The sequence below is a fragment of the Dermacentor silvarum genome, chromosome 11 (assembly GCF_013339745.2).
Source record: "Dermacentor silvarum isolate Dsil-2018 chromosome 11, BIME_Dsil_1.4, whole genome shotgun sequence".
NCBI lineage: Eukaryota > Metazoa > Arthropoda > Arachnida > Ixodida > Ixodidae > Dermacentor > Dermacentor silvarum.
In genome coordinates, this window is record NC_051164.1 from 87,561,277 (window position 1) to 87,574,619 (window position 13,343).

General features: G+C 45.7%; 2 protein-coding genes across 2 annotated transcripts in view; one reads left to right on the forward strand and one right to left on the reverse strand.

The window, feature by feature from the left end:
• LOC119433202 (inaD-like protein) overlaps positions 1 to 13,343 on the forward strand; it is a 239,423-nt gene that overhangs the window by 110,191 nt on the left and 115,889 nt on the right. The window lies entirely within an intron of this gene.
• The window catches only part of LOC119432727 (MAM and LDL-receptor class A domain-containing protein 1), a 45,211-nt gene that overhangs the window by 17,723 nt on the left and 14,145 nt on the right, over positions 1 to 13,343 (reverse strand). The window contains exon 10 of the mRNA XM_049658374.1: positions 11,251 to 11,379. Within this exon, the coding sequence (XP_049514331.1) occupies positions 11,251 to 11,379 (129 nt within the window). The remainder of the gene's footprint in view (positions 1 to 11,250; positions 11,380 to 13,343) is intronic.

Below are 13,343 nucleotides of genomic sequence, written 5' to 3' on the forward strand. Positions count from 1 at the left end.
CACACAGGTTCACAGGGTCATCTGGAGTTGAGTCGTGCTCGAGTGGCAGCCCCCGCTGTTTCTCACTAGTACAGGTGAAGCCAGATTTTGCGGATACTTCTACTCAGAAACAGGGCCGCGACAGCTGAAATTCGCTCACAGCTCACTTGCTTTTGGTGAGTTCTTATATGCTAGGCTGATCGCAAAATAAAAATTCGCAGTTGCTGACCAAAATTTGGCTGCGTACTAATATCAAGATGTGCCGTAAAACTTGAGAGGAGAGTTTAGTCTTTTTCTCATGACCAGTAACAGAAAGAAAAACGTCGAACAATATCTGTATGGCAAAATTAACCATCTCTGATAGCATGCTGTGGAAAGAAAGCGCTTCTTACATTTCCCGCTGTTCGCTAACGTTGCCTCGTGCCATGGTAAGATGGCGGCGGTGCGGCTTCACTTTCGAGACGTCGTCTACGCTCCAGCGATATTTATCGCTGGAGTGATAAATATCAAATACAATGTGAAAAGCAGAGGCATGTTTTCACGAAGCGTATATAGCATAAGGCGCTCTTGAACAAAAGAAGGCCACACGCAACGCAACGGCGCAACGTGTCCGTCTCTTGTCACCTTGGCCTCTTCGTCAACGACCACTTAGCTGTGATGACGTGGCAGCAACACACCACATTGACACGCATCAGCATCCACATTTTTTGTCTCGTTCTTTTCTATGTGCCAAGTCTGCACGTCCTCATTAACATCTAACTCCTTCGTCATCTTCCCAAGCTCAATGTTTTCTTCCCAACGAATTCTGTACCGTTCTATCTGACTTCTCAGTGGACAAGAAGTCATATTTGCCCGGGTCAGCAAGGATACATTAGTAGCAATATTGTCCGGCATACGGGCTGTTGCATTGCCAGAAGCAGGAACAATGGAACCAGCGAAGGGAAGGTAAAAAAGAAATGGGCGTGTTTGTTCTTGCCTCTGATGGGCCACGAAGGCTTAGTCATACTGTCCCGTGGTCACGTGGTTTTTCTTCTGTACTACTCTGTGTGCGCTGGCAAAGCCTTTTCATTTCTTCTTTTTGGCTCGCCCTCCCACTCTTATACAACGGTGGCTCGCCGGGGCGGATAACGAGGGTTCGCGTGTATGGAATCTCACGCTAAATGCAGCCGTGGTTCCGACCACGTATTTACGTGGCTCTGTCATTTATTCTCGTGTGCGAATGATGGATGTCTCTTGGTGTTTGGCGTGCAGTAGACGTTTTGTTTTTGTTACCCGTCATGGTTCGTCTTCATGTGGGTCATTTTCCGCTCGTGATTTCCTATTAACGGACCGCTGAGCTCATCTTATACACTGTCGCTACGCGTACCTTCGGAATCAGTTGGATGAATAGATGAGATTAGACAATTCGTTCGTATATGATGCCCGCTACCGATGGCAGTAGGAAGGTAGTAGTACTTAAATAATGTCGTCAGAGATTTGTTGTTTGTCGAACCTTATTTGGGGAGGTGGATGTTATGACGAGGAGAAATCCAAGAACGCCGTGTACGCTGCATTGGTTGCACATTAAAGAACCCCAGGTGGTTAAAATTGTTCCGAAGTCCCCCACTACGGCCTGCCTCATAATAAGACCATGGTTTCGGCAGGCAAAACCTCAGAATCCTTTTTTTTTCACAGAATAAGCTGTTAAAGGAAAAATAAGACATCCACCCAGCCATAGCAATTGGTACAAAGAAAACCCATACGGGTTCCTCGAAAGAAAAGCCTCGCAGATGAAGAAAAATGATCTGCACCTAGCGGGTTTCCGCTGAACTATTATGCCAGAGCAAGCAGTTGTGGGCTCATTCCAATGGCATTTTCGGTTGGTGATGGTGTCGCCCGCCACTGGTGTCCGGTGTCTGCCGCAGCTATCGCCAGGAAAGAGAGAGAGAAAGAAAAAAAAGAAGACTCGCCATCCGGGCTCTGCAAAAGCAAAATGTCCAGCGAAGCTGTTGAGAACCACCACTACAACTGCTGAGCCATGCTTTATGGCTTCAGAGTAATGGGGGTAGGGCTATTTTAGAGTAATTGTATAGGAATGGGAGTAATGGTATTTTGACAGCGCGCCGCTGCTCATAGCGGTGCTGCAACAACATTGAAATCAGCTGCTCGGCTGGAAATCTTATATACGAAAGGCTAGGGACGTGACACCCAACGTCGCAAGCTGGCGTCACCGCGGCAGCTATAATATTTACCGGGAAACGTATGCGGGGAGCGCTATGTGCTTTGCATTGCTATCACGAGTGCCTTATCATCAATTATGCGGTTCAGAGGCTTGTTCTTGATTGAAGCGCATGCTGTTCTGTATCTTGCATGCATGATTCCAAAGAATGGATACACTGTTCGCTTCACTTCTCTGAGTGTCACTCCTCTGCCTGTGCCTTACGGGGGTATTAGCCATTGATGATGATAGTTTTCGACAGGCTGTTCTGCATGTTGTACGCGTGATTCCAAAGAATGTAAGCACTGTTCACTTTGCTGAGTGCTTGTACCCTGTGCCTTACTGGGCTATGAGCCACTGCATTCTTTGCTTGCTTACTGGGGTACGGGGGTGATCATAGAATATCACCCCCGTACCCCCCATTGATGATCATAGTTTTCTGTCGACGGACGCGAAAGAATCCGGGGATCCTAGCCCAGTTCCTAATCCGGTTGTCGCCGGGATTGAACCCAGACCCGCTGCACGGGAGTCGGCTACTCTACCACTGAGCCACCCGAACGCTTGCTAACTTGCAGCGGAAGAATGCCCTATAAACGTGTCTTAGCGCGCGAGGAGACACACGATTTTACACGCGATGTGATATGCACGCCGCGTAGCCTCGATACGTGCTCACTTTGCATTGCAGTTGTATATTACCGTGAGAACGTTAAGGGCTGCGTGTCCGCTTCGTTGTTCGTATGAGGAAAATAAATCCCGAACCACGCAGACCCTCCGCGTGGCGCACAGGCGCTACTGAACTAATTGAATTTTTCAAATTAAAATGCGTCAGGAAATTCTCAAAGTACGACTTACACACAACCTAGAGACATGATAGCGTCGGATTGTAATTTGAATGTACGAGAAAACATAATTCTGTTACGGGGAAACTAAAACACAAACCCCTTTTCCAGCTGTCGTTTGAGGTCTGTCTTAGTTTCTGGCGAGGCTGTGCACTATCTCCGGAATCCGCCCACGCAAGACGCACGCGTTTCTACCAGAAAGCTCGCCTTCGTGCATTGCGTTCGCCGCTAGCGTTTACCGGTAAACGTTACGGTTACATAAGCTGCAGTTGTCGGGAAGCGTTAGAAGCACACATGTATCTTTGAATGATGTCGCGTTCCACTCTTAAAGGCGAAGCTTAAGCGTCCTCCAATGTTTATTACATGAGTTGGCTCGACATGTAGCAGATGCACAGGGAGCGGTACAAGCTAGATAGAGAAGTCTTAACGAAGGAAAAGACTATTATGAAGATGTATAAATTCTGCTGTGATTAAAACATGTATGGCATAGCTGATTAAATCAAGCAGGCTAAGTGACTGTTTGTCACTGCTTTGTTTCAAAGGGGAAGCAAATAAACTCTCCTCAGCAGCAGCATCATCGCCACCTTCGTTAGCCTCGTAGCGTGCCACTTGTCATGCGATGTGAGATACGGGCCGCGTAGTGTCGTTACGTGCGGAGATTGTATTGCAGTTACATAATATTACACCAGGTGACACATTCTTATTCTTTCTGGGGTTTTACGTGCCAAAACCAGTTATGATTATGAGGCACGCCGTAGTGGAGGGCTCCGGATTAATTTTGACCACCTGGGGTTCTTTAACGTGCACTACAACGCAAGCACACGGGCGTTTTTGCATTTCGCCTCCATCGAAATGCGGCCGCCGCGGCCGGGATTCGATCCCGTGATCTCGTGCAGGTGACACACCGTATGGAATTTGCATAGGTAGTTTACAAGGTAGATAGATAAGGTATTAGCAAGAAAAAGAAGATTAAGGAGATGTATACAAGAATGACAGAATGAAAAAAAAATGTATGACACCTGAATAAATCAAACAGCCTAGCTGACGTTGTCGCCGTCCAGTTTCAAAGGGAAGGCCATTCAATCATCATCATCATCATCATCATCATCATCATCATCATCATCATCATCATCATCATCATCATCATCATCATCATCACGAGCATCGTATTGCGCTATTTGTCACGCGATGTGACATGCGCGCCGTTTAACGTAGATACGTGCAAAAATTTGCATTGTAGTTCCGTTACCTTCCAACAGGTGTCCCGACATGTAGCAGTTGCATATAGCATTTACATGCTGCATGTAGCTGGACCTGATTAACTCAAGCAGGATAGGTGAGTATTTGTCACCACCCCGTTTCGAAGGGGATGCCAATAATAATAATAATAATAATAATAATAATAATAATAATAATAATAATAATAATAATAATAATAATAATAATAATAATAATAATAATAATAATAAAGTATCGTATCGGACCGCGGGTGAAGGGATGTGACTTGTGCACCACGTAGTATGGATACCTGTACTTACACGTCGGTACACGTTATGGCGTCTCCTCGCAACTTACGAACCGCTGCTGAAGAAGCGAATCGTAGGGTTACTCGAGCGGCTGCAACCAGGCAACGTCTGGCTCAGCAGACCCCTGTGCGGAGAGCAGCACAAGCCGCAGCTCGCCATCGACGCAGGGCGGACAGTTCAGATCGTTTTCGTGAAAAAGACGCGAAGAGACTTCGCTGCGTGTGCCCCGCAGGCCTGTGACTTTTAACAGCGAAGCTGTTTAGGCCAGCCGTAATTTGTGGATTCGTATCAAGAAACTGCCGCACCGTAGGCATGGCAACCAGGAGGGCGGCGCGGCGCATGCACACGCGGTCTCCTCCTCGCCAGCTGCATCCCTTCCCGTCCCCCGCCTCTCTTCTCTCCGCGGCGCGCGGAGCCAGGAGAAGAAAAAAAAAACGCGAAAGCTTGCACTAAGCCGCGTAAAGCTCAAGACACAGTGAAGCTTACCGATTTATATCGAGCGGCTAGCCTCCAACGCATTTGGCGTCACAAGCAACAGCGTTCTTGGCACTGTGCCAACATTGGTTAGCCTGCCTGCGTTTGTGGCATGCCAGGAACGCTGTCGCTCGTAGGCGCTGTGCGTCCAGCGCTAGTAACGCTAAATGTAGTGAAAGGGAAGGTACCTCCGAAAATGATCGCTCGAGAATAGTTAAGACCTAACAGCAACCAAGTTAATACCTAGCAGTAGCAGCCAGTAAGACTTGAGGATCGTCAATTTCGCTGTGCCTAAGCTTTGCACGACCGAGTGCAAACTTTCCCGCCTTTTACCCCCCCCCCCCCCCGATTTTAAAGACGACAGTCTTTCTTGGGGAACTTAAACGCTGAAAATTTGGTCTGTCTGTCTGTCTGTCTGTCTGTTTGTCTGTCTGTCACCCGATTCAGCCACCCGGCCAAAGTTGGACCACTTGCTTACCGCCCACACTACTTAAACTGGTACGGCTGTTCATACTTGTGAACGTTATCGATCACAAAGTAAATATTACGCATATCTGAGGCGCAACATCACTAGGTAAGTATTAGGAGGTGTGTTCCTTTAATAGAAAATACATAGATACGTAACTCTAAAGACCCTAGTTTCTTAAGCTGCGCTGAAAATGCCATGCTATGCGCGCCGACGAACGACGTTCCCCGACTGCGCGCCGACGAGCGCCCTCTGCCATGGAGGAAGGAAACCCTCTGCACAAGCTCATGTTTCCCGATGTATTGCCAGATGGCGTCCATGTCTCACGCAGCGCCTCCTCAATTTTATCAATGCCAGCCAGATGCGGCCGATTCAACATAATAGGAAGCGCTGTCTGAGGCAGGACAAAACATAAATGGCCGCTTGATGAAATAATGCGGTAAAATGAAATCTGTTCAAACAAACCTTCATGCCGGGACGGAAATGGTACGAGAACAGCATCACGGGTGGCCGCGGATCAGACCAGCACTCATGTAGTACGGCCGGCAAAGACTATCGTCTTTCGACTACATTTGCAGCGAAGCACGCAGATACGCGGCAAATTTTTTCTGTTCCACATCTCGGCAAACGCGAAACCGTCGCACGTAGGAGCTGCGCTTCTGATGGCGTTGGTAGTCGCGAGAGTGCATCGCCCATCATCTCTTCATTGATGAGCGCAAAAGTTTCGTATCGCGCTTATGATTCTTGTCAAGGAGTCATTAGACTAAAAGACTTACTCCAAGAACGATGCATATTCTTTTTTATGCAAATCCTTTGTAGTTCTGGGAGATTAGATAGATGTGACTATGAAATAGCCACAAAGATGGTCAGGGAAGCTACGGTTGTTGGGTCAAGAGACCTAGAGGTGACGTTAGGTTCAAAGAACGGCTCCGTACGCAGTCCTCTGCGGAGTAGTAGGGCAATAATGTTTTGTCAAAATAAACTCTTAAAAACACTATAAAATTGGGTAAAGTGCCACTGTCACATCATCATTGTAAATTGATCATCGTGTAAACTGTATATATTTAAGATCATTTTATGTAAAGTGACAATTTGTTGATGTGGAACTGTGCTATGTGGTTATATGTTAAACATGTGGTAACTATGTGGTTATTTGTTAGTGAGTGCGGACTCCGACATTTGTTTGAAACTGTGCCGCCTATACAATGCTTCGTACTTTGTATATGCTATCGTCCTGATGGAATCCTGCCGTCATTGTAACTCAGTGTTCGTATCATTTTTTGTTGAAATAAACTTGTTCTAAACACAAAGCTTAAGCTGCCTCTTCACAGCCGAGCGTATACGACAAATAATCATGTAGAACACACTGCGAATGGCAGGAAACATTCGCTCTTGTTGCGCTATTTAATTTCACAAGAAACAAAGGGTTGCAACGTGCGGTGCCCAACAGTAACCACTTTGGAGTGCAACGTGCATTTTCAGCGATGTGCTAATCGAGCCGTCAAAGACGTTGAACTGTCGTATACTTACTCTCTGCCCTTTGCTTCAACAAATCAGCTGAATGAAATTTGTGTTTCGTTGTTACTCTTACATATACAGGGTTCATCCTTTTCACACGTGTCACGCATGCTGTGATGTTGATTTATCTTCAAACAAATAAAAATTCGGCAGAGGCACTTAACAGACCGCTTAGGTGTGGGAATGCGAAAGCATTATAGTTTCTTTAGGGAAATGTCTTTAATAAGGAGAAAGCCTTATATGCCCCATGAAGCGAGAAATCCGGCGAGCGTCCGGCGTTAACATCGGATGGCTAGAAAACTCAGGTGGCCAAGTGATGACGTCACGTTCCTAGTGCTGGACGTGCTGCGGCTCACACTGCGAAATCGCACGGTGAAGAGCACGACGCCGTGGCCCAAATAAAAAAAAAAGCGACCTGTCCCAGTCCCAAAATTGAATTTAGGTGAATTAAAGTCGATTAAGGTGGATTAAGCTGGAACAATGTGGATTTATGTAGAACTAGGTTGGTAAAAGTTAAAGCAAGGTGTATTATGGTGGAATAAATTGGATTAAGGTGGACTGGACTGGATTAAGGTGGATTAAGGTGGATTAAGGTTGGTATAAGTTAGAGCAAGTTTCACATTCAAATCACGTAAGGATACTTAAGTGACTGTCAACTTTTATTTCTTGTGTGACTGGGCTCCTATATCGGTCATAGGCAGCTTCTATATCTGAAGATGACTGACATCGTCATAAGCATTTAGGATGGTTTAGCATTTAGGAAGCATTTAGGAAACCACAACCAAAGGAGGAACCTTTGGTTGTGGTTTCGGCTGCGGCTTTTGCTTGGCCCCGCCCGGCCTTGTGACACCCACAAAGCATTAGCCGAACTTCCACAGGGGGTGAAAAGTATTCTATCGCCTTTTTTTTTCTTTTTAATTGATTTCAGAAGGATAGCGAGGCGGTGCTCGAGCCAGGTGTACAAAACGCGAAAGACATCCGCGTGTGATATAATTGAATGGCATCGAACAACTCGCTTCCAAGTTCACTTGCGAAGAAGTTTTGTAAAACCTTGCAGCAATGGCGGTAGCAATGCTGCTGCAGTGACTTCTGAGCCGGTGCGTCGCAGAAGGGGCGCCTGAATCAAAACAAGGCGGCTAGCAGCAGCGCCTTTCAGGATCGACCCAGAGCGGGTGTCCTGACTGGAAGCCACTGGCATGTCCCTCCTCTCGCATACGAGAAGACCTGAAAGTGGGGCTATTCAACACACAGGGAAATTAAGGACGCGTTTTACGGCGAAGCGACTTGGCTACATTGAGTGCTCCTGTGGCCTTTCCTTCAAGATGCTTCCCTCGAATTCAGCTTTCGCACGAAAGTTAAATTCGAAACGTTTCTTGATTTCTTCGCCGCGATTTGCTCCCTGACTTCTGAGCAAAATTTGAGTTTTCAAATAACTGACGCTTTATAACTCGTTTTCTAAGTTTTAGACGTAAAAAGGCCGTCGACACGATCGAGGAGTATCTCGAAGGTACTGGCCTCGAGTGCTCGCCGGATAAATCCGAATTCCTCCTCTATCGACCCACGCTCAAAGGCACACCACCCAAGGGCTACAACTGGAACCAAGCCTACGAAGAAATCCAAAGTCGCACCAAAAACGGCAGGACTATCCCCATAGTGGAACAGATTAGAATCCTAGGACTCATCATCGAATCCAAGGGCACTAACGGAGAAACCTTCAAGAGGCTAGTAACTAAAGTCACCAACGCAATAAGGCTAATCAAGAGAGTCACAAACAAACACCAGGGAATGGAAGAAGCTAACGTCGTCAGACTTATATATTCCTTCGCCATAAGTCACATTATATACGTGGCGGCATACCTCAATTGGTATTCAGCCGAAAAAGCTAAGATCAACGCACTCATACGAAAGGCGTACAAGCAAGCTCTAGGCCTTGCAGATAGCACCAGCACCGAGCGACTACTTCAACTGGGTGTACACAACACGTTAGAGGAGCTGATAGAGGCTCAACAGATTGCTCAGTTGGAGAGACTAGCCAGTTCGCGCATGGGCAGGAGTATCCTCAGCAAATTAGGGATAACCTATCACAATCAACAAGGATGTAAAGTGTCGGTTCCCAAGGTAATCAGGCAAAAGATCCAGGTCCCCGTTCTGCCTAAAAATATTCACCCCGAACTTGATCAGGGAAGGAGGGAAAGCAGAGCTAAAGCTCTACTCAAGGCATACGGTAGAGACAAGGAGGCGTTTGTGGACGCAGCGGAGTACCCGAGTCACGAATCCTACGTCACAGTAGTAATAAACTCCGACCACGAGTGCATAAGCGCATGATCGATACGCTCTAATAACAGTGAAATTGCAGAATAAGTAGCTATCGATCAGGCCTTAATTTCCCCCACATGTAGATACGTCATCAGCGACTCGCAGTCAGCCATCAGAACCTATGCGCGAGGAAGAATATCGCCCGAGGCCGCAAACATACTCCACAGGAAAGCACAGTTCATATCATCAGAGGAATTCGAAGACAGATACATCATTTGGTTCCCAGCCCACACCTCCTGTGAGTCCCTCGCTCCCAACCTCAACGAGGAAGCCCACCGCGTCGCGCGAGGTCTCATTTACCGCGCTCGCGAAGAAGCTTCCCCCGAAGGAACGGGAGGGGAGACCTGGAAGGAGAAGGACAGAATGTTCAGATTCTGCGACGTCACCCGCTTCTACCAAAAGTCGAGGTGCATATTCCCACCTCCTAGCTCCAAATTAGACAGATCTCAGGCGGTTGACTGGAGGCGACTTCAAACTAGAACCTTCCCCAACCCGGTGCACCTACATCACATCTACCCCGAACTATACCCAGATGACTTGTGCAATTTATGTAGGACAGAACACGCCACCCTAGAACACATTCTATGGGATTGCGCACATGTTCAGGATGAATATGCAGTCTCCCCAGAACAGCTTGGGGCGCGGTGGAAAGCCGCGCTGATCAGCTCAGATCTGCAAGATCAACTATGGGCCATCCAGCGAGCTCGAGAGGCGGCCGGGAGACAGGGTCTCTCTACCGCCCCTGGCGCGGCCTAGGCCCAGGCCTCAATCCGCTGGTCTAAATAAAGTTGTTTCGCTCACTCACTCACTCACTCCCAACTTCGCCTGTCTGTCACGCGACGTCACGAAACCCGCGATAGATCCCCATCTGATATAACATGTACACACTGATTATACATGATTAAACCGCACAAAAGAAAAATAATCATTCCTGATTCCAGGCATTTTCACCTTCTGCTATTGGTCCAATGTTTTCTGGCTACGCCCACTTCGCCTGTCTGTCACGCGACCTCACAAAACCGCGAAAAACTCACCACGTCAAAGTGACGTCTACACGAAAAAAATGCATTAATATGCCGAACAAAAGTGAAAATTTTTCTGAATAGCCACAGACTGCCCCGTTCCGAAAGGAATAGAAGATGGCTGCCTGCCGATCACTCAGGCCGTCACTACTCGAACCTGCCGGTGAGCATGCATTTATATGCGCATGATCAACCTTTTTGCGTGGCAATAAAACGTTATTGAGCCCTTTCGGCATGCATACGACATCACTCTGCCAACTATTCCTTGCTGAGGATCCGTTTTAGCGGCATTCTTATCCTTCTGTTGCACGCCGCCGCGATTTTCGAACAGCCACCGCAAGCTAAGTAAGGCGAAGCGGACCAATCGGAGAAGCCGGCACCACCCTCTTCATGCGGTTATCTATTTTCGCTGTGCTGGCTCGGCCCCAACGAAACCCTCTCTACTAGAGCGTGCTCCTCGCCTCTTGTCAGACAATTAGATTAAAAAAACGCTGAGTGTAGACAATGTTATTGGTTTTGAAAGCGAACAAAGGTGACCTCCTATAAACGAGGAGAGTGATGGTTTGTTCAGAAAACGCTGCGTGTCACCGCCCGATGCTTGCGTCCGTGGTTATGTAAATTTGACGGCAGGAGTTTGGAATCAAAACAGTTTGGAATCATTTTACGGTATAGCGCCCCATGTGTTCTTAATCTATTAAAAATAACCTGCTGTCAGCTTGCAGGACGGCTCCTAGCGCTTTTTTCTTTTTATTTCCAAACAATTGATGGTGGTCTTTTAGCGACATTTATAACAATTATCGCCGCTGTTTCTGTGACAACTCTTTGAATATAGCGTCCTATGTAGTTACGATCCCCCACCGCCAGCGTTTGTCTGTCATATTTGCTTCCGCACATAAAAAATTTGAAATCTCACCGTTTCCAGTGGTGTGGTCCGGTATGGCAAAGGAAGGGTTGCCAGAGATTATCTCCCAATCACCGGAGTCCGCGATGTTCTCTGGGTACCAACCGCACCCGCTCTTTTTTTCAAAAGTGCAGTTAACAGCTGCAAAGGTTATCCAAGACCGAAATTGTGAGAATTCCCACCATGTCTGTAGTTGCATACTAGGCACGTTAGTTAGTTAGTTAGTTAGTTAGTTAGGTAGTTAGTTAGTTAGTTAGTTAGTTAGTTAGTTAGTTAGTTAGTTAGTTAGTTAGTTAGTAGTAGTTAGTTAGTTAGTAGTTAGTTAGTTAGTTAGTTAGTTAGTTAGTTAGTTAGTTAGTTAGTTAGTTAGTTAGTTAGTTAGTTAGTTAGTTAGTTAGTTAGTTAGTTAGTTAGTTAGTTAGTTAGTTAGTTAGTTAGTTAGTTAGTTTAGTTAGTTAGTTAGTTAGTTAGTTAGTTAGTTAGTAGTAGTAGGTAGTTAGTTAGTAGTTAGTAGTAGTTAGTTAGTTAGTTAGTTTGCTTTTGGCGCAGCAGCCAAGCTTCGCTATAGTTCGCCAGACGATATCATTTTCACTTTAGCCAGATGTAATTAATGTATTTTTAGAATGTTTGACAGAACAATTTCCTGACAATCAGACAATAACTTTAAAAAATTGGTTTTTATGCTCTGTTCAAAATTTGTTGGAACGAGTTGATTCTATGAACTTCAACACTCGCCTCAAAGAGAACGAGCGGTCTTCATTTAAGTGAAGCATGTTGTAGAATGTGATAAATAAAAACTTCTAGAAAAATCCTTCCTTTGTTTTTAACATTGAGGAAAGGATATTAAATTATGTGTGACGCTTAGGCCAATTCCACATGCTGGCAAGGGGGCCGTTGTTCTACCAGAAATAAATATGAGCGTATTAAGCATGTGTGACTGGTTCGTAAGTAGCATAGCCCAACCTCGTGAAATCTATTTTTATGCCTACATATTTTGCTTTTAATCATTTCTCGAAACATAAGTACTGCCATGGTAATTTTTTTAGCGCTTGACACTTAAGAGCTACCGAACTAAAGCTTACTCTTACCTAAATACAAGTGAACGGAGATGTCGTTTTTCTCGGAAACCGCTGTAGCAATTTTCATTAGGTTTGTTGCGTTTAAAATAAAAGCTAGAACATATTGACTATAGGAAATAGGCTTTTTTATTTATATCGTCAACTTTTCTTTAATTGTTGGAAATTGCTGAACTTCAAACAACTGAAGTATCACAGTTACAACTTTGTAACTCAGTAGTAAAAACGATATCACGATTCCATAATTGCATCTAATACTACATCTAATGTGGACAAACTTGAAGAATTAGACACCGCTCTGACACATACCCCTAATTTGTGAGTAGGATTTTTGCAACACACTTGTGAACATTGTAACAATTTTACGTAAGCTGTAAATTCATATATGAAATTTGTCCGCTTTGTATTCACCAACAGAGGCAATTTACAGAACGGCGATATCTGGTTTAAGTACAGAGTTACGAATTTGTAAACTTCACGCTTTCATTTTTTCAAACTTACCAATTTTCGGGAATTTTCAAAAAACTTCCAGGTTTTAAATCTAAATTTTGTTTGCTAGACTCCCTAGAACTTAACTTTTTCTCTCAAATGCAACAAACTTCATTTCGATCGGTCCGGTGGTTGTCTGATAAAATCATTTCTGCGTTTTACATGCATTCGAATATTGTAACCGGAGTTGACCCTGAGTTAACGCTTCCTCTTGAAAATTGGGATACTACGGAGGCGAAAAAATCGGCGCATCCTATGCATACGCGTGAATCGCTAATATGCGAAGCTTTACTTGATGTTTGCTGGCATGTCTTTACTCCACCTCTCCTTCTTCACTTCTGTGTAGCGCCACGCTCCTCGCTCAGTGCATGCTCCGGCGCCATATTTATTCCCTCCACTTCTTTCTCCACAATCGGCTGCATACCTGTCGCGCTTCTTCACTTCTCGCTTCTTGTTCGGCTTGTCTATTCGGGCACCCTCTGGCACATACCCATTCTGTGGGATTGGCCAAGAATGTTCACATATCCAGAGGCGCACACC